The 21,529-nt window shown below is 35.6% G+C and overlaps 2 protein-coding genes and 1 pseudogene across 3 annotated transcripts; 1 reads left to right on the top strand and 2 right to left on the bottom strand.

The window, feature by feature from the left end:
* Positions 1-1,922: 1,922 nt before the first annotated feature.
* LOC116298356 (transmembrane protein 198) lies at positions 1,923-11,673 on the top strand. The gene is made up of 5 exons (XM_031706773.2): positions 1,923-2,073; positions 5,240-5,459; positions 7,057-7,620; positions 7,886-7,971; positions 9,619-11,673. The coding sequence occupies exons 1-5, from the start codon at positions 2,053-2,055 to the stop codon at positions 9,661-9,663; spliced, it is 936 nt and encodes a 311-aa protein (XP_031562633.1). The 5' UTR covers positions 1,923-2,052; the 3' UTR covers positions 9,664-11,673.
* Positions 9,600-21,497, bottom strand: LOC116298357 (biogenesis of lysosome-related organelles complex 1 subunit 1). Of its 2 annotated transcripts, none has more exons than XM_031706776.2 (6): positions 21,332-21,497; positions 21,169-21,241; positions 19,933-20,000; positions 19,463-19,527; positions 18,855-18,939; positions 9,600-9,738 (listed from the first exon to the last, which is right to left on the bottom strand). In XM_031706776.2, the coding sequence occupies exons 1-6, from the start codon at positions 21,390-21,392 to the stop codon at positions 9,710-9,712; spliced, it is 381 nt and encodes a 126-aa protein (XP_031562636.1). In that variant the 5' UTR covers positions 21,393-21,497; the 3' UTR covers positions 9,600-9,709. The 2 variants fall into 2 exon arrangements, with proteins under 2 accessions (XP_031562636.1, XP_031562634.1); XM_031706774.1 differs by lacking the exon at positions 9,600-9,738 and adding an exon at positions 12,457-12,955 and having other exon boundaries at positions 21,332-21,494.
* On the bottom strand, positions 15,040-18,665 carry LOC148906910 (uncharacterized; annotated as a pseudogene).
* Positions 21,498-21,529: the final 32 nt, after the last annotated feature.

Below are 21,529 nucleotides of genomic sequence, written 5' to 3'. Positions count from 1 at the left end.
CCAGGCTCTAATATTCACGATCATATAATAAATGTGTATATATACACGCTGGAAACTGTAGAGCAAAAAGTAGGTAAGCTTAGGAACACGAGGCGTAGGCGAGTGTTTCTCTTGCTTTTCAAGTACTCTACAACTCCCAGAGTGTTTATATCACAGTATCGTTTTATATTGCGTTTATAAAATATTTTGCGCAAGTGTCTCTGGCCTCTGATATAAACATGGTATCCAGCCAATCAGCGCGCGCGTTATATTTCAAATATTTTATAGTAATCTGCATTTACATTAGTTTTAGTTATTTTAAAATTTTCATTTTATTATGCCTAGCCATAGAGACTAACTTTTATGATTTTTAAATAAAAAAATTAGGATTAGTGATACTTTGGTAATATCTAAGTTATGTTTATGTTATTGCAGGTCCACATCTGCGTCGCCGGCTGCGTTTTTCCTAGCCTGCTTTATTAAATAAAGATTGTCTGCATAATCATTCGGTTTTGGCCAAAATTTTCGCATTTTGGTGACATTATCACTGGTTTATCAGACTTTACACGAACGAGAATAAACTTCTTATTAAGCTTTCTGGATAGGTACAAATTCGCAAAAAAGAAATTTAGCTTTTGTATTGAGTTCCGCGCCGGACATTAATAATGCAACGTTTGCATGTCTGATCACATAAGGCGCGGTCAGACAGCTTTGCATGGTCAACACTTTAATCGATAAATTCTCCCCAATTAACAATCTAAAACCTATATAGTTCACAGGAAACGAGGGATGAGGTCGGTAACAAGCGGCTGTCAAATCCTATTTGTTGGTTTTTACGATCACCAGAGTTCAAGTGATACGATTAGTCCTATCGAACCGGTCTTCAAAATTCCGCTAAGCCTGCTTTGTTGTACCTAGGGAACCGCGGAGGTAGGGGGCCGAGGGGCTATAGCCCCGCCTCCCCCCCCCCCCCCCCCCCAATAATTTTGCAGCAATGCACTACCTCCAATCACTAGCTGTGAATGAGATGATTAGATTCAGTAATAAAATCATACACTTTGAAGAAGTTTTTAAAACTCTTTTCTATGTTTTTTCCTAATTCAAAACACGACAAATTCAACAATACGATATGAATATGGAGTTTTTGCAGTGCGATCGTACTATTAAACTTTGCTGGGCGATTAGCTCCATTTGTGAGAATAAGAATTTGTCTTCTTTCTTTTTTTATTGTTCTGACTAGGATTCTTTTTATTAATTTCAAGGCCTGTTTAAAATTTAATATGATAACGCGTTCCAAAATAAAGTTGTACAACAGTTCGGTCTATAATGGGCTATACGGGGTGTGGCGTCGCGTGATTTAACCTTAATCATTGGGTGAATGGAGCCGGCAAACGACAGCATTTCATCACTTTAAAAGTTATCGATGTTATCTTTACTGCAATGTGGCTTTGTAATTCAAAAAGCCTATAATAATTTAACACCAAACAAATACAAAAGCCGTGAAGATTTATGCTAATTATGTTTTATTTGCAGTGAATGCGATATATGTTCACTTGTGTGGCTAATACACATCGTTCTTAATCCCGATGATTCTGGGTCGTATTTTGTTTGAAATTCCAGAAGGATTTAAAGATAAAGAAGATCATATGTGATGTTTTCGTTGTTAATGAAGCCCTAAATCGGACCCCAAAATCTTTTGGCAAAGTGGTACGCGCCATTCATATCCATGTGGGTGAAGAGAATGTAGTCTTTAATCATTACTAAAACTACCATATTTGCTTCCAAAACAACACGCAGTTTGGCAATTTTTTCATATACATAGCAATATTATACCTATAATGACTGAATTTATTTTAGGGGAGAGTCAGGTGTCGAGATTAATAGGCTCTGATTGGGTATTAATACTTCCGCTAAAGATGGAGATGTAGATTCTCACAAAGGGACAATGACCCTGGTCATAGACAAAGTTTGAGAAGAAGTTCAGGTCTGTCGACTAGCGCTTGTCTCGATCAGTGGTACATGAATAACGATCAGCTGATTCCTTTGCTTTAAAAACCTATGGCTTAAGCGAAAATGTCTCGTAAAATTCTCAAGGTATGTCGAATTTATTGTAAGACGTAATTAGAAAATATTAGTCTGTTTAACTTAGCTACTCGCACTAAAAAAATAAGCTTATTATTTGGACCGAGAAAACTAGTTGTGTGTCTACTCTTGCTCAACGGTTTTTTACGCATTGTATCTTTAGCTAGTATATTTGTCATCGCAGTTGATTGTAGCTGGTTTAGGAGGACTTTTTGTCTATCTTGGATCGATCTGAAATCAGTTTTGATAACGTCTTAGCGAGGGAAGCACAGTTTGTAGTAAGCTAATAAGCAAAAATCATTCGCAGATCGATCAAGATCAAATCATTCGAGAACTCCTGCTTTTTTCATTAAAAATTCGAATTAGTCTGAATCATTCTTGTCGAATTTATGTTTGCTTGTTATTATATCATGTTTTTGATAAAACTTATGGCCATTTAATAAGAAGTGCTGTTGACATTTGCTAATTCATTCAAAATACGAATCGATCTAATACCAGCGTTTATGAATTTGAATAAAACCAATTTGCAATAAGACTTTTTAACAGCCTAAAAACAACATAGGCCCTTAGAGAAAGATCCCTAAATTGTAAAATCTGAGTGTATTGAAAACTCGACTTGATCTATAAAGAACACATTTCGGCGCTTATTTAGCTATATTATATAGTGGTGCAGTTTATTGCTACATTATAAATAAATTTGTTAACCTTATATTTAAGCTTATCGAATATTCCTAGTTTAGTTAGACTATGGCCCGTAATTTTTTTATTTATAGTCCTTCGCCTCAATCTACTTCGAGTGTGTACATTGTAAAACAAGTACGTATGTACATTTTTAACTAGTAAAACATTTATATTTATTGATCAGTGAAATTCTAAAGTTACAATATGCATTTTTTTTGCTATTTTCAAGAGAAAAGTTAAAAATTTTGGTTTATAAAATCCTAATGGTTAATGGCAACAGTTACTCATTGTGTTTCGTTTCCTTGGCATTTCCTATTACTTTTGTACTTTATTTAAAGCTATTACAGTTAAGGAATTCTGATTTATCTCCATTTGGAATGAATTGAATTATGCATAGTACCACATTTTATTGAAATCAACTTTCCCTGTTTTCCTTTTTTTCTTTGTTTGAAAAATTTTTCAATCCTTATCCTCTCAGAAGTCTGACATGACAGCTGTTTATAAGACACTCTCAAATAGCATTAGAAGTCAAGCCTTAAGGCTAATTCAACTCATAGCAGCAACTTTAAGTGACATTCATTTACTTCCAGGCTAAAAATAGAAGAAAACAACACAATATGTAACGAAGTGTTCAATTTGCTTTCTCATTCAGTTGGTTCGTTAAAAAAAGGATGATAATAGCCTGACTCATGCTTTAAGTACTGGTATTCCAGGGATTACAAATTTTGCTTACCCACTGAAGTCAGTTTGACTCCTTCTCTAGAAATCTTGGAGTCATTATTCTAACAGTTTCAAGTAGTTTATGAGTGGTAAAGGATCGATTTTGGACTGGCTGGAGTCAAAATGACTCGATCCCTCTAATAATTTATTGTTTGAAGTCACTTACATTTGTAATCCCTGCATATGAAATAGATGCGAGAGCAAAAATCTAATTTTTTTCTGTTCTATTATTCATAATATTGTATTCATTTTCTCTGATTGCTTGGTGTTACTATTTTTGCATGGAACTCACAGATAATCAAATACTAAAGCATTGACAACATAATATTCAGCAGATGTGTAGTAATTAGTGTTCCAACATTTGTAGGGTCATGTAGATTTAACATGTTAATCATCAATCCAAAAATTTGTCTGGCATATGGCATGGCTTATGTTTCATATTTAAAAACCATCCTCTTAGTATATTACTTTCTAATAATAAATGATGTGGTCTGTGACAAATATTAGGGCTTAATTCTTTTCAAAAACCCCAAGATAGTGAATCTCTTAAATCACTTGAGCAGTTTAATTCTTTTCATCTTATTCGTAATTGTATTATATGTTCATGCCATTATAGAGCCTTGCAGCTAGAGAACTGTTTGTCAGAGCATGCAAGTATGTACAAGGTATCATATCATAGACCATACCGGCCCCCAGTACAGTTGTTGACAAGACAAACACTTAAATATGTGTGTGTGTGCTTAATACCTCCTGTCTAGATATCTAAGGGAATATATCTGTCTCAAGGTTATCAGATATAGATGTTGATACGACAATAAGAAGGTAATAATTGGTAGATCTTGAAGTCATAGCACATAATATTATATAATATTGATTTCGCTAGAGGCTTAAAATATCATAGGACTTTATTAAGTTACATATGCGATTTCGATTGGAGTAAATAAAAGTGAATAAAGTATATACCATATTTTGTATGAAAATGAACAAAATGTAACATACAAAATTTGTGCAGAATGTGGCACCATTTAGGTGCTTTTATTTACCATAATTTTACAGATTTTTCAATATTAAGTAAAAGTTAATAAATTATACTGCAAGCACCATTTAGGTGGTTTTATTGAAATATAATCATTATTTTATAGTTGTTGAGTAAATAATATTAATGCCAAAGTAAAACAATTATTGTACAAAAATGTTTGAAATGTGAAATAATCCAAAAATTGTACACAAAATGGCATCTAACAGTAAGTACTTCTTAATATTAAGTTTTTCCATAAATTAAAACATTATGCCCCTGAAGGTCATTCCACAGTTAGAATACTCTTTTCTTTCAAACATTTCACACCAAAGAGTACCACATCTCTCTTATATCACTAATGAAGCACCAGCTTGCTTGATAAATGGATCAATTAACTCAAAAGGCCTATTGGTTACCAGAAAATCATTTTTGGTTACTACAATTTTAATCTGGCACTTAGCACAGATGAAGTGTTATGACTACAAATATATATTTTGGCTTGACTGTGATATTTGTTTACAATCAAAACCATTAAGCTGTCTAATGAGAAAAATCTACTGTTATCGACCTTGCCAGAAGGCTGAGTTTGAAAAGCTGTCTTCATCAAGTAATTGAATCTAAGAGCTGTTTTGTCTTTAGTATCAAAATACAATGAAATCATGCCACAAAGAACAATCATGCATATGGCTAATAAAAATCTAGATCTGTCAATGTAAGTAGAATTCAAATTATTTTTAACGAGAATTATTTTTATTGCAGATGATACTTTTTGTGTTAGTCACATTAACAGTGACCTTTGCTGCCAATACCAATAATAATACCACAGCTACCACAAGTCTAAGTAATGAGACCACTCCAGAACAAATGCCAATGAGATGTCCAGATTTTAAAGTCTATGCAGGCAATAACACATTGAATATTCCATATACTATAACATGCTGTATTGCTATTGTGTGTGCTTTCTACTTTGCATTATTTGGTAAGTAAACACATCCTTTACTAAAAAGGATTATTTTAGTTAGAGTGAAAAACTTACAGAATTTACAGATTTGCCATCCCTATTGACACTAACACAATAACTCTTTACTATCAATAGACAACACTTCCGGCAATATCTGTGTTTTGACTGGGGGCAATTAAAATTTCTGAGCTTGGAGGATATAAAAAAGGTTGTTATATATATGCGTATTTTGATTTGTGGTTTCAGGATGTAGAAATAGTATAATTGATACTTTAAGGACTTTTTTTGACATGTTTTGACTTAACAGTCGATAATTTCATATTAATTGCCCCCCAGTCAACTCCAAAAAGTCATGTGATTGATAGTAACACATAATTGAAAGAATTAAAAAAAAATCCACTGAACTGTGATTGGTTTAGGCTGCGTTCATGATGTAAAATTTGGGGGGGACCAGAAAATTTTTTACCAGTAAAATGGGTGTGGGGGGGGGGGGGGGTTGAAAAATTTTATCAGAGAATTGGGGGGGGGGGATGCAAAATTTTTAGAAGAAGGTACGAGAGATTGCCTGGGGGTATAGTTATTTTTTGGGGGACTTCAAGGGGGGTCCTAAGAATTTTTTTGTCATTTAAAGATTTCACCTGCCCGCCATACATTATGAACACAGCCTTACATTGTAATGTACATTGCATGGATCATCAGCAAATAAGAGTAAAGATCAAGACAATTGCTATTTTACAGGAACTGATTTAGAAGGGAGGGGTGGAGACCTTACCAGTGCCACTAATTTTAGAAGAGAAATCTTGGATTTTGTTCTCAAATATTTCCAAAATTAAAAGTCAAATCACAAAAATGAATGTACTGGTCTGTGAAGGTGGCTGACTACTTTTGAACGTTCAATTTGAGCCCACTATGTGCAAGTGCTTGAAAACCACTGAATAATCTTCACGATTTCTATTGAAGAACTATGCGCATTTTGAACTTCAAGAGGGCAAAGCCCTCAAATTTTGCGTGGGACTCTATATTTTTTGTTCTTGTGCTCAATTTTTACGATAACTTGCATACCGCAGAACCTGAACAAAAAAAGTATTTCCATTGTGTACAATTTTTCATTAAAACAACTTTTATCAGTATTTTATAAATAAAGTTACGTGTTTGGAGAAAATTACTTGTTTCTTCCTTAGTTTCGGTTTTATGATTTTTTTTGTACAGAGCTTGATTTTTGCTTATTTTTTCTTCCAAAATTGTATGAACGCATGTCATTCCGGATTGATTATCTCAAAAACAAGCTCAGGGCATCCATTTTTCTTTGCATTTTTGAGATAAGCATTAAATTTCAAGTTAAAAAGTTTCAATTTTCAATTTTCTGTTTATTATTCTCACAAAGTAGTCAGCCACCTTAAACAAAAATTAAAAGTCAAATCACAAGAATGAATGTACTGGTCTGTTAAACAATGGGTGTGTGTGTGGAAATGGAGAAGAGGTTGCTACTGCTAACTAAAACCTAAATCAATACGAACAGGTCTCTCTTTATAAAACCATTGTTGAATCTCAAGATACAGTTACAAAATAACAATGTTTTCATTGACATTTGTACTCTATAAATTCTTTATCCCAGGTTACAGAGGTTTTAAATTCAGTTTATTCTTGGTTGGCTTCATATTTGCAACCTTGATCACATTCGTCATCCTCAACAACCACACCACCCTTCCCTTGTGGGGCTTGATTGCTGTTTCTCTGGCAGTTGGACTATTCTGCGGCCTCCTTACAACCTTTGTCATCTACTGCGGCTTGTTCCTGGGTGGATTTTCTTTTGGATTCTTCATTGGTATTTTTATATTCTACATTGTGCATCTGTTTATTCACATCACCATCAAGTGGATTCCATTCGGCATTCTTCTTGGTTTGAGTCTCATTTTTGGAATCTTGGCCCTGCGATTCCAGAAACCTTTGTTTATCCTCTCAACATCAATGCTTGGAGGGGTGCTCGCAACTGGTGGTGTAGACTATTTTGTGGAAGGCTTTGAGCTGCTAGATTTCACTTGGAAAAGAATAGTGGCAAGTGATGGACAAATTACATGCTGGGTTACCTGTGTGGTGTTGGCAATATGGCCAGTACTTTTTATAATGGGAAACTTAATTCAGTTTGTCAAGACAGGGAAAACATTCAACCACTTAGCAGGTACTGGAAACAAATTTTTAATCTATTATTGCCCCCCTAAAATTACACATTTCCCAAAAAAGATACCCCTATACCCCCTCCCTCCCCCCCCCCCCCCCCCCCCCCCCCCCGCCCATGAAAACCTGCAGTCCCCTAGCTCCTTAACCAATCGTAACAAGATTCAACTGCCAATATGTATCATTTTCAATGTAAAAAATATGCTCATCCATTGATATATCTTTCTGCTAACTAATGATGTGCTGTGTGTTTCATATGGTCATTCTAGGTAAAAACAGTGTCTCATTGCAAGGAGAAGACAAAGCCATGCAAAGATATCGCAGTCTAAATATGAATGGAGATGTTGTGGCTAAGGTACTTTCCTTTTTACAGTGTGACTACTATAACCGGGGCCACCTAGACAGAAAGAACAATTTGATTGGCTCTCGCTATCTAGGTGGACCTGGTTATAGTACTCCCACTGTAAGTCCTCATACATCTTTTACATGTCTTTTATACTTGCACTTAACTATATTTCGCGTATAGCAAGATCATTAGTGTTTCAAGTACTGAAAGATGTACAATTTAATATAAAAGCTAGCTAGAGAAAGACTAATAGTATGTTAATTTCTTTGAGATGGAGTATGCACTAATAATTTTAATGCACTATTAATTTATAGATAAATTATATAGCAACAAGGTGTTTGACATCATTTTTGTGATTTTTTGTACTCCATCCTGAGCTCCTTATTTATAAATATGGCATTTTTAATCAAAATCTCTGTGAATGATATTCAATTCACTGAACATCCATATCATTAATACACTGTTAGTTCCTTTTAGACTCAAACAAATCTCTTTTTTTTCCATCTATATCATTAACGCATGATTATTTACATCTATATCATTAATACATTGTTAGTTCCTTTTAGACTCAAACAAGTCTCTTTTTTTCCATCTATATCATTAACACATGATTATTTACATCTATATCATTAATACATTGTTAGTTCCTTTTAGACTCAAACAAATCTCTTTTTTCCATCTATATCATTAGTATAGGAAATCGCACGATCTCGAGTACAATTTGGAAATTAATAGACACGAGTAATGTTTTGAAAGTTCTTGTAATTGCACGAGTCTTTAGGCGAGTACAATTAAAGAACTTGCAAAACATTAAGAGTGTTTATTAATTCCAAATTGTACGAGAAGATTGTGCGATTTTTTGTTTATAGTTCACTCAACAAAATTTCAGTAAAAAATGCGAAGCGACACCGTTCATCTTTTTCTATTTGGCAGCCGATTTCCAGTCCATCGTGGAACTGAAATGCATAAAAAAGATTAGTTCTTACGGCTTTAAAATGTTATTTATGCTTTTTAAGTACAAAATGATAGAAAATAATTGTTTTGACATTGTTTTGGCCGTGTTGCCATAGCGACTTAATTCGGTACTCCTACGGAGTACAATTAACGCTATAATTGTACTCCTCTCAACCAATCAGAGTCGAGTAATTTTGTTGAGTGTACTATAAAATACATAATTATACAGCTTCTTATTAATACCATTAGGTAACTGTCCAATTATTTTCTTAATTGGACAGGTCGTGTTGATATGGGATTAATTAGGCAGCTATATAATTAATAGGTAATGGGATTTTATGCTCCCCAATCTTGAAATAATTAGACTCGAAAAATCTCCCTGACTGCCAAATTGGACTCGGCCTACGGCCTCATCCAATTTTGTCAGTCCTCAGAATTTTTCTCGTCCAATTAAAAAGCATGGAGTCCTATTACATATACTAATTATTCACATCTATATCACCAATACACTGTTAGATCCTTTTAGACTCAAACAAATCTCTTTTTTGTTCTTGGATGTGCTGAGAGTTAGAAAGAGTTTTTAAAGGACTCCCCATGCACACATCCAAGACAGCAAAAAATTATCATGATGGTATTTGTCAGTGTCAATTTAATTTACAACTTCTTTTTTTGTGCTTTCTAATAATTCTTGTTTGTTCACAGTCCTATTACCAAGGAGAGGAGCCAGGCAAAGCAACAGAGGTGTAGTACATCCATTAGTCATGACAGATATCAGACAATGATTGTTGGCATATTAATGCTCTGGCTCTGGACCTTTGATATCTGGAAGGATTTAAAGGATAACAGGGTCAAGAGGATTAAAATAATACATGGCCCAAGCGTAATGTTCTTACTCAGTCAGTATGACAACACAGCCATTCTTGATCACACATGATCAACAACAGTGACGTCAATCATCTGTAGTGAAATGAAGAACAATTGTATAGAATACAAGTGAAGACTCACGTGATCTAGTTTTACATCAGCTATATGGTTGAGGATGGCTGCTTATTTTTAAACTTTTTTAGCTCTAAAGTACTCAGTGATTCAAGGCAGCTTGTCATGTAAAGATATTGACAGAAGTACGTTTTTACTCATCAAATGATCAGTTAATTTGGAATTGTTTAAATCAAGATTTTTTGCTTTGTTTTGTGACCAATATGTCACTTTCTATTATAGTCGGTTTCACATTACTTTGCATTATCAGGTTCCGAACTTCAGAAATTCCCAAGTTTGGCAACCAACTTCGGAACTTTGAAAATAAGTTCATTATGAACTTTGAACTTCCTGCCTAAGTTTTGAACTTGGTTTAGTATAATAATAATAATAATCATGGGAGTTTCTCATATAGTGCATTTCAAATGTCTCAATGCACTTTACATTTATGACCAGTGGAGGACTTTATGGGCTGCATATTAAGGCGCTTACACAGACATTCAGGAAAGTCAAAATGATTTTTTAGTAGCTATTTTATCAATATTTTAATAACTGTACAGTAAGTGATAAGTATCTTAGATACCATGAAGGTGGTAGGTAATGTTTATCGGAATGTAAATAGAATAGTACAGCTAATTACACCTGAAAATACAGCTTTGTTAGCTAAGGAGGTCAAGTAATCCTTTTTTCATCAGTTGGATGGCAAAGTTCCAAGTCATTTAACATGCTAGTGCTAGTACTGAAATACTCCATTTTACAGTTCCGTTCCGAGCCGAGGCTGGAGTTTCCGTGCATGATAAAAAGTATAGTTTTGCTATGCGCAGAAACTGCAGCCTCGACTTGCAACTATTATTCATGGTCACTCGAACGGAACTGTAAAATGGAGTATTCTTTAAAATTCTGCCAAATATTTTAATTTAGGGTTAATTAATATTGAATCTAAAAATGTCTTTGTTTGCTCTCCAACACTGCAGAATGTGGGCAACTTGAGTTGCCAGATTCTAGAGATGTTGTTTGTTCTAACAAAACATTGTACATATACATTGGAGTGCCATTATCTTAAACCTCTTGGGGAAAACGTTTTTAAAAAATAACAGGGCTTCAAGATATCCAGGTATCTACACAAGTTTAGTATCTTTAAGGCTTTTGCATGTTGACATGATATTAAATTTATTGAATTAACGTAAGGATTAAAAAGTACGTAGATTTGACAAAACGTGGCGTTTCAGCTATAACTTATGATAACCGCTTTCTAGCTATTATGATGAAGGCTATCACAAGTTATTAGCCAAAACGTCATGTTATATCAAATCTACACATTTAATCCAAAATCCTTACATTCGAATCAAATATATCTCATATGATGATTGTGAAATCACACTGGTTCAGACACTGCACCATCTACATTACAAAATTTACAACATTGTGAACCAATCTGACACAGGATTAATGCTTCATTACAGCACTACCATAGCACAATATATAAATCTGCACTTACAATTATAATAATGAGTTAACTTGAATAAATAAATCAAACATTTTCAAATTTCAAAAGTCTGTAATCTGCTATTGCAGCTCACTTTATACCTGTTGATATGTAAACCCTCTAGATACTAATTACGTCAATATATTGTACTTACAATCATGATTGAAAGAATAATACATTATAATAGGGAATGTAATAGCTTAGAGCTTTGTAGTACAGTAATAAATCAATGCCACCAATGATAATGTATAATGTATATATAGATTGAATTCATTAAAGAAAATAGATGATAAAAAGTTATTTTAGTGTGTCTTAGTTTCATTACAAAGACACCAGTCCTTAGCTTTCTATAATTATTATAAATAATTTTTTAATACTGGAAAAATGACAAACATGAAGTAGCCATTTTCCTAGCCTCTACAGGGGATAATAGTCTGGGCAAGCACGGCTCTTACAAAACAAAACAAGAATTTGGCACATTTCTGAGAGCAAGGCAAACTAGAGAACCTAGAGAAAAGCCCTCGAGTCAAGAGCCCAACATACTTAATCCATATGTGATGCCAAGAATGTTACTGCAATAGAGGGAAGGCATTTAACCCATGAAATAAACAATGTTAGTCAACATATATATAATGTAATAGGGTTTCAACACTAATGAAGACATAGACGTCTCGAACAAACGTCTGATTTTTAGACATTTTTAAGAACTTACACCCTATAAATTATATTTTTCATACTATAAGTCAAAGTCAATTAGACAGAAAAGAAGATCAAGTGGTTTTCATTAACCTGTGAAACAAAGTGTACTATTTAGAGTGTAGTATCACAAAAAAACTAGAAAACAAAAGAATTATCGTGAGGTAGTTGCTTCATACCCTAAAGTGTATTTCAAGGGTTTATGAAAACCCCTCTAATGTAATTAGGGTCTACAAATTTATCTATTTCACAGATTTAGTAACTTCACTCTATCTGTGTTGATAGAATGTGAATGTGAATGGTTTACAATGACAATTATTACTGCAATTATGCCAAGTGCAGGAAGTTAATATTGAGGCTTGTAAAAAATGATGAACAAAATCTCAAATTACCATCTTTTATTCATCTTTATCTTTTATTATTATTTTACAAGATGGTGGAGTAGAATTGATGTACATTGATTCAAAATTACTCCCTTGGGGGTAGGGGTGGGGTCCATAATAAATTAACCTTCTATGAGAAAAGTAAGGCATTTTCCTATCTAAGTTTTTTTAATTTGAAAATTGATTTTTAAAAATTTCAGAAGATTCTTAAAAGAAGCTTTGATTATTAACCGATTGTTTTTAATGCTTGTTCCAGCAGCAGTTAACAAGTGAATATTTTGACCAAAGGATAATTTTAAGGATATATGTGTGAGGTTTCCATTTTTAAGGGGCGTTACAAAGTTGTTTACCTTTAACTTAGCTCCTTTCATGGAAATAATGAATAAGTTTTTGATATATCTTTTTGTCTTTTTGATATGACAGCTATATTATTTCATTTCACATATTCCTGGTTAATTTTACAACTAGCTGGCTAGCTCAGTGCTTTGTGGACCATCACCTAGTGAAGTACATATAATTCGGATGTTAAAAGTTGGAGTAACTAACAGTAAACTCTCATACGATTATTCAAAATTTTGGCCACTTACTTACCAGAATTTTACAAAGCAAGAACATGTTTTATGTGTTCACTAGCTTACCTGCTCATAATCACCCTTTTGAAAGGGTGCAAAATGGTCCAAGCAAGACTTTGCAAAACCTCAAGACATTTATTTTAAAATGTGTAGTTCCAGAAATTATCCATACCCTCCCCCCAACAAAGGAATTTGAAATTCCAGAGGGGTAGGGGGGTCAGAGAAAGAACAAAATTACAGAGTTTGTATGGAAGAAAATTGGAATTTCTGGGTTGGGGGGGGGGTTATAGATAATTTCTGGAACTACACAATTTGAGGCAGAGACTTTGGGTTATTTGTTAATGTGAGCTCAAGAAGTTTCAAGCTTTCAAGAATTGTGAGGCTCTGAGACTGGGTTGTGAGAAATGTGAAAAACTCTGGAACAGCAATGAAGAAAAGCAAGACTTGCAAGATCCAGTAATTTCTTAGGACTAAGCGGCACCCCTTTTTGACTGAAAAAATACAATTTTATATGCTACAATTCTTGGTTTTCACCCACGTGACCAACATCTTGACGACGGTTGCTAAGCCGCCATATTGGTGTACCACGCTGGTATCGGCCATGATAGTTTATCGTAATGGTTCTCTGTTTGTTCGTGGATTGCAACGCTAAAAGTGGACGAGATAAAGGTATTTCTTTCTTTAGAGTACCGACAGTAATTAAAAACCAAGGAGAAGAAGCCGAGGAGTTATCAATTGAACGCAGAACGAAATGGATTTCCGCTATAAGTCGGGCAGACTTGACCGAAACTGTTGTGCTGAACAACCGTGTTTGTAGTCGCCATTTTGTTTCTGGGAGTCCAGCAGCAAGTTGGGACCGATATAATGTGGATTGGGTGCCTACTCTACACCTTGGAAAGCCTCAAGTCAAAGTGAACGCTAAAGATGATGCTGAAACAGTGCTTGCTCGATCGGAAAGAGCAAGATCTTGCAGGAAGAAACGAATCGAGCTAGCCGAGCAAGAAATGGCCAAGAAAAGGCTTTGTTTACAAGAGAAAGGCGAGACTGTTCGAAGCATTATTTTTACTGGTCCAGAAAGTAAGAATAATGATTTGTCATGTTTTGTAACTGATAATATTACGAGTGAAACCCAGACTGACATGCAAACAAATGACAGTGACTCTCTGGACACTTTTGAATATCAAGAGCCAAAGTCACAAGAGGCGAGCACGCAAACCGAAGTTACAGAAACATTTGAAGCCTCCACGCAAAGCGAAGAGTTTGAATATATGTACACGAAAACTATCCACGGATTTACTGAGAACGACTTCCAAGACAACGATGAGGAAGTAAATTTTTACACTGGACTCCCCTCCTACGAGATCTTGCATTTTGTGTTTGAGCATGTTTCCCCCTTTGTCTCTCGTCGCTCCCAAGTATTATCACGTTTTCAAGAGTTTATCATAGTTCTCATTAAATTAAGACTTGATGTTCCCTTACAAGACTTGGCATACCGTTTTAATGTCTCCCTGCCAACAGTATCAAGAACTTTTAAAGCTTGGCTTGCTGCTATGGATGTTAGACTATCCCCACTTCTTCACTGGCCAGACAGGGAGAGTCTAATAAGAACCATGCCACAATGTTTTCAGTTCTCTTTTGGAACAAGGACAACTGTAATAATTGATTGTTTTGAATTGTTTATTGAGAAACCAACAAATCTATTGGCTCGTGCTCAGACATTCTCATCATACAAGCACCACAACACCATCAAGGTCCTGGTTGGTGTCACACCTCAAGGAACTATTTGTTTTGTATCAGAAGCCTGGGGAGGGCGTACATCTGATAAATTCCTCACTGAAAACTCTGGGATTCTGGAGAAGCTGGTGCCGGGAGACATGGTAATGGCAGATCGTGGGTTTACTATTCATGAAAGTGTTGCTTTCAAAAGAGCAAAACTAGTAATACCTGCTTTCACTAAAGGAAAGAAACAACTCGATCCCTTTGATGTCGAGCATACTAGAGGTATTGCAAATGTTTGCATAATTGTTGAGAGGGTTATCGGGCTATTACGCAGGAAATTTACCATCCTACAGGGAACACTACCAACAGACTTCTTGATGAGCAATCCTGATAGCATTCCATTAATTGACAACATCTTAAGAGTTTGCTCAGCTCTTGTAAATTTATGTCCTCCCATAGTTCCATTTGATTAGATTGTATAACCATATTTAATAATTTTCATTTTCATAGATTTAGAAAAAGTATAAGAATATCAGTTTTGAATGCAAACATGGAACCTGTTAAAGAGTACTAGGTTATCAGTATGATTTTTTCTCATAATGGCCTTATATTAGATACAGTTGGGACTAGGGATATTTGCAGAAAACAAAGAATGCTCAATCTGGGAGATCTTTTGTGTTGAAGTCATTTACCTCACAAAATTTAGCCTATCATTAAGTGCCTCTTTAAGTAAGGTTAAAGATACTGATTATAGCAAAGTAGACTTTGATTAGTGAGGTCTTTATGACTTTGCTAGTCCCAACAGCAATTGAATGGTCATTGCATGTGAGGAAAATGTACTTTCAAAATATATTATGCAAAAAACAAAACAGATACTCTGTGTTTTTTTCCTGTGCCATATAGCATGTCAATGTTTGCATTCCTGGGATTCTATTTTTTTTTTTTTTGCAATTTATAAACTTCAACACTTTAAAAAAATTTTACTAGAACTTTTTTACTAAAAATTATTTACTAGCTATCATTGTCTTGTTTTAAGCATGTCAATAAACAGCTTAGTTTGGAATATTTAAACATGTCTTTACCTCCTTTGTTTAATTTTTGAAATGAACATTGAATATCAGTTTTTATTGCCTGGAGTTCATTTATATCTCTGGAAATGGACTCATTGCTCCTTGTTGTAGACATTCAAATAGATGCAGACGCATTTTAGGCACATCAAATGTCACTTCCTTGGGATCACGATTATAAACAATGCATGTTGCAAATGCGATAGCGAAAACACCGCAGTCGCTTCCATTTCTTTGTTGCTGGACAGGTACATGGTTTATTCCAACAAATCTGTCTTGCCATCAAATCTTTGACTTGTTCTTCTACTTCATCTTCGATAATATCATGAAATAAACTGTCAAACAAATTTACTTCCCCTGGTAAGCATCCAACAGAACTTATACATACCCAATGTGCATTTCCGGTGTGTAAAATTTGGACAAACTCACTTGACATTACATCAAAGTTTCTAACTGGCCCAAGGGTTGTTCTCTGAAATCCTTCTATTAAAGGATTGACTTGCTTTAAGCAGATGTGAGCCACTTGTATTATGCTACAGGTTAACCACCCTACAGGTGATTTGATAGTGTCAAGGTCAGCCTGTGTCAGATTCCCGAGGGGAGCAGTTTTGTCTGCATTGCCTTGTATTACATTTACAATTTCAATTTCATCATCACTCTCTTGGTCACTTGAAGAAGTACATGTGGTAGAAGCACTATCAGCTACAGTGTTGGTACTTGATAGGTCTACGGAACTGTCTTTATTTGATTTAGTACAGCCACCTGTCACAGAAGGGGGTTTACTAATTGTAGAAGGTTTGTGAATAGGATTCTTACATCTGTTGCAAATCCATGTTGTTTTAGCATTGTTTGGCATTCTCTTATATCCCATACAATCTAAATGGAAAAATTTTCCATGCAGACAGTCTAAGTTGTGACACTCGAGGAGCCTTTCATTTGACTTTGGTTCAGAATTGCAAATACATATATGATCTAAGGCAAGGGCTTTGTTTACATCTGTCTCGGTCTTAGTGGAAGACTTTGATTTCTTGAATTGGGGCAATAAGCGGCAGTTGGGACAGTACCATACTGCTGGAATGGGACTTCTAATTACTAGGCATGAGCAGTGGAACTTCACAAAAGGGCACTGGAGGTTATGACAGGTGATAGTATCTTCTTCTGTACTCTTTCGGCAATAGCAGACTCCTCCATCATTCTTCATTTGAGGTAGGGCTGCCATGTGACATTTCCTTGTATACCATCTTGCTGTAATTTCTGGTAATATGCATAACTTCCATGCTCTAGTAAGCTTTGGCAGAAGAGATGACCACAAAGAGGAATCAGGGGAGATTCTCTCAAGGAAAAAAGTTGCTTTGTTGTCTTTGTCAAAAGCACATACAACAAAGTCACAGTATTTCTTCTTTGTGATGTTAAGTTGTTGCTGAACTTGATAATAATATGGATGATCTCTCTTAAGCTGAACTTTGTCATTTTTCTCCTCAAGACAGGAATTTTTCTGAGACATGAAAGACTTAAAATCACAATTATTGATTCCATAGGGGCACTTCACTTCGCCACAACCATCTCCACAGCAAGAACAAGATTGCAAAAAATCTGGGGTAGCATGAAGCCAGGGATGCTCCTTGTCAATGATCATACCACAGAGTTCAACTTTGAAATCTTTGTGGGTCTGCTTCATTGCCATAGTGTAAGCTTCAATTGCAGGACTCTCTTGTTTAATTCCATGGGCAGTTGCTTTTGATGTAAATTTAAACAAGTGGGGATAACAAATTGACTTTATCAATGACTGAGATGGCTGAGCTGGGTTAGTATGGGCCACAGACCAGCTCATGGAAGCCCTGATGCGCCCAGCTCTGTGCTTGAAGAAAGCATTTCCCTTGGCTTGATTTCTTGTTTCTTCTTCAATTATCTCAATTTCACTGTCAGAGATGGTAAAGTTGATCTCTCGACACTTTTTTAGAAGTTCTGGATAAGTTAGCTTTAGATTGATAGTGTCATATAGGTCAGAGATAGTAAGGATTGAACGGCTTTTAGACACAAACTTATCTGAATAAGGTTGAAATAAGCTCAATATGACAGGCTTTGTTTTGAAACCATTCAGTATTTCAAACATATTTACTGTTTCATCTTCAGTCGGTGGTTTTAAATCCTTTGATGATCCTTTGGGTTGTGCTGCACTCACTGACGGTGGGGACTCAGGATTTTCTGTGCATGCATCAATTTTAAGGTCCAACTCGGCTTTGATCTTTTGAGCGGACTTGAAATTAATATCGCGTGCTCTCGCGTATGGCACTTCATTAACATAAGTGGGGAGTAGCCACGTGCATTTTACTTGGGTACAAGATAGTTTACCTCTAATTCTTGTCCACGCTTCAATGTAGAACAACACACTGGCAATATGCGAACATGATTCAGCTAGTCCAGCTTTGCATCCCATACAATGAGCTGAAAACACCGTCCCTTCTTCGCTAGCAATAATCCAAATAGGGATCGGTGGCTCATTCATACGTTGGGAATGTCTCACCTTCGACAAAACCAAGTATTTTCCTGAAATTTTCTTCCCTTGAACACTGGTGATGAATCCAGAGACCATCTGATTATAAGCCTCTAGACTTTTAAAAGCCTTAAACTGCTGAGAAGTATAATAACTTGTTTCCAGTACTAAATAACATAGGAGATCAGTAGCTTCGATCGGAGGTAAACATTCGGTATCTAACTTCGCGTCTAGTAGCGTGACCGGGTCAACTCCAACAAGGGATATTTTTTCCAAATATCGACGCTTCACGTGGTTTTCCAGCTTTGTAGCGTAGTCTGATAGCAGAGGAACAGGGCTGCTGTATTTATCAAGGCATAAATCGGTTTTTTATCGAGATTTTCACTAGACATCGCACTGTTATTACTCGCATTTTTCCGGTCACAACACTGTATTTGACATATGCTAATTAGCTCGTGGTACACCAATATGGCCGCCGACCCCATGCATTGAGCCCATGACGTCATGTGAAAACCAAGAATACATGTTTGTACTTCAGATACATACCTTTATATGCATACTCTAAAGCACTAGCTATTGATGTCATATCCGCCTCTATGACTCTTGACCAATTTTCAACATCTCCTAGTTCCTAGAACAAAAAATGGGCATGGAATATATGAGTTGAATAAGTTGGGTAGCATGCGACCCCTGACTCAGATCATCAAAGACTGTACATGTAAGTTGCAACCAAACCTCTTTAAATTCTCTCTATCGGCCCTCCCAAGATAAAGATGAGGTAAGGTATGCAAGGATAAAGCTACACAGAATTATTAGACTTTCCAAGGTTGAGGAAAAAAATGGATCCCATTGGCATTGCAGTGTATTGTGGGCTGGTTTTAGAGAAAATATTTCTAAGATAACATGTATTTTGTCCCCTAAAACAGTCCCACAATGCAACCCCTGGTCAGAGAGTGTGATAGCCTTCTGCAGTGAGCCATAAGTAAGTGAGTGTGAAACCACTTATTACAAACAAAATTCCAAAATGAAGTACGAAATGAAGGGATCATTTCAAAATGCTTTGGATTAGCTTCTGTTAGTAATCATGGAGTAATATTGCCAATGCTGCTAGTCTCAAAATAGTTCAATGCAATGCATGATATGCCATACCTTACCTTTAATGACTGATTAAAACTTTCCACCATTTTCAACCATAGTGTAGTTTGTTTAGAATACTGAGCTGGAAACAACAATGCAAGATATTAAAACAGGATTCATATAATGTACAATAATAAACTAAGATATATGCAGGGTTGATAATACAGAAACAAAAGCATGTGAAGTTAATCTTGTTATACATATAAGAAGATGTTCAAGAAACTACTTCCAAAAATGGCCCATTTTTGTCCACCAAGCAGGTCATCAAAAATTTTTCATTTTTAACTGATTTTATGGGGGAGGGGGGAGGGAGGAATACTGAAACATGTAACTCAAATTAATCTGCACTCCCACAGCTTTAATACCATATGAATGAAGCTGGGATACACTTAACTGAAGCACAAACTCTTTTGCCATTTTCATACTAGTTTTCTATTTCAATGTTTTCCTTTGTTTCAGTATTGATCATGTCTATATATGTACATACCCACATGGGCTTGTAGTTGCTTGGCTTCAGTTTCCAATTTTCTTTGATTAACATATGCTTTTTCCACTCTAAGGATTATCATTATAATGAAACTACAGTTACATTACTGTGGTTTTCCATATGCTTTTTCCACTCTAAGGATTATCATTATAATGAAACTACAGTTACATTACTATGGTTTTCCATATGCTGAGAACTCAGTAGTTAAGCTGCATGTTGAAAATTAATTTTTGGCTGCTGTCAATCAAAATTACAGGCATGTAATCAGTCAGTACCTTAATATTTTTGACTGACAGCAGTGAAAAACCAATTTCACAATAAGCCATTGAAATGTCAGAGTTCACAGAATATTGAAAACTGCAGTACTAAAATAACAATTACATTGCTGGTATTGCTCTCATGCAAACTTTTTTCCTTATACAGTAAATGGGCTTATGTCATGAGTTCATATAAATGTAATCATGTACTTCATGACCAACCGACACGTGTCGGTCGACTATCGCCGACTGTTGGTTGACAGTCGCCCGACTATCAGCCGTGTGTTGACCGAGCGTTGGCTGACTATCAGCCGTGTGTTGACTGTGTATTGGCTGACCATCGGCCTTGTGTTGAGCGATGATTGGCCAACGCACGGTCAACAGTTTTGGTACTTTTTCCAAGTCATGGCCGATGCCAATTTTTTCTAGTTTCCGGGTTGCCGCACTATATTTTATTGCTTTCCCAGCTCCTATTAATACCCTTCCCCTTCCTGAATGAAGTTTTCAGTCCCCCTTCACCCTCACCCCTCTGCTAAACAATGAACAACCCTAAGATATATAGAGGATATTACATGGGCACGCGGAGATACGAATTTTATCTTCAAGTGTTCAATTGATATGTCATGAGTGAGATATCTAAATTGAACACGAGAAGATTTGTATCTCCAAGCGGCCTGTTCTGTTTATTACATAGATATCGATGAAACTTGAATAAAACAAAAGCTCAAAAATTCTTTATTAAAATAGCAAGCCGATTCAACAGCGATATCTTCACGTGTGAAAGATATGGTATCTTCCACTGGTGAAAGATATCAAGTTTTCGACACTAGAGAAAACATGCTATTTCATCGATGTCTATATAATAAAAGACCATTTCATTCAACAAAACACACGCCTAACATACTGTATATGAAAACACAATGATGACTGCAATATGAACTCCCAAAATGTCATGATTTAGACTTGCCATCAGACTTACCCTGAATTGAGGGTATCCATTAAACGATAAGTTAGCTTAGAAGCTTCTATGGCAGCCTCTCGTTTCCTGCGCTCTACAAACACAGTAAGTGGGAAAGCTATTAATTTATGCAGAGAACAACAATTTGCGCCATACAAATGAAAAAAAATACAATCAAACATACCTTGCACATCCTTATGAGCTGCCTGCTTCTGATTGTGCTCTTTAACTACGCGAGATAGCATGTTTTTGTCCCTAAAATAACTGCTTTTTCAAAGTTTTTTATCAAGTCATTTTATTTTCCAAAGATGGCGGATGGAGAACCTACTATTATATGAAGCGTTTGGATTGGTTCCTAATAAACCAATCAAGTCGAGTGTTA

Source organism: Actinia tenebrosa, unplaced genomic scaffold, assembly GCF_029948245.1.
Source record: "Actinia tenebrosa isolate PJP-AT-01 unplaced genomic scaffold, QUT_ActTen_1.0 PGA_scaffold4__44_contigs__length_22323623, whole genome shotgun sequence".
Lineage (NCBI taxonomy): Eukaryota > Metazoa > Cnidaria > Anthozoa > Actiniaria > Actiniidae > Actinia > Actinia tenebrosa.
Note: the sequence above shows the minus strand (reverse complement) of the source record. Positions and strands in the feature narration are given on the sequence as shown.

What these genes read in the sequence shown, in the direction of transcription:
- LOC116298356 (XM_031706773.2), top strand. Translation starts at nt 2,053, where the DNA reads ATGTCTCGTAAAATTCTCAAG. An exon ending in TGTCTCGTAAAATTCTCAAG is followed by an intron (nt 2,074 to 5,239) that starts GTATGTCGAATT and finishes TTTTTATTGCAG; the next exon opens with ATGATACTTTTTGTGTTAGT. An exon ending in TTTCTACTTTGCATTATTTG is followed by an intron (nt 5,460 to 7,056) that starts GTAAGTAAACAC and finishes TCTTTATCCCAG; the next exon opens with GTTACAGAGGTTTTAAATTC.
- LOC116298357 (XM_031706774.1), bottom strand. Translation starts at nt 21,392, where the DNA reads ATGCTATCTCGCGTAGTTAAAGAGCACAATCAGAAGCAGGCAGCTCAT. An exon ending in ATGGATACCCTCAATTCAGG is followed by an intron (nt 20,001 to 21,168) that starts GTAAGTCTGATG and finishes GATAATCCTTAG; the next exon opens with AGTGGAAAAAGCATATGTTA. An exon ending in TTTAGAGTATGCATATAAAG is followed by an intron (nt 12,956 to 18,854) that starts GTATGTATCTGA and finishes GTACTTCACTAG; the next exon opens with GTGATGGTCCACAAAGCACT.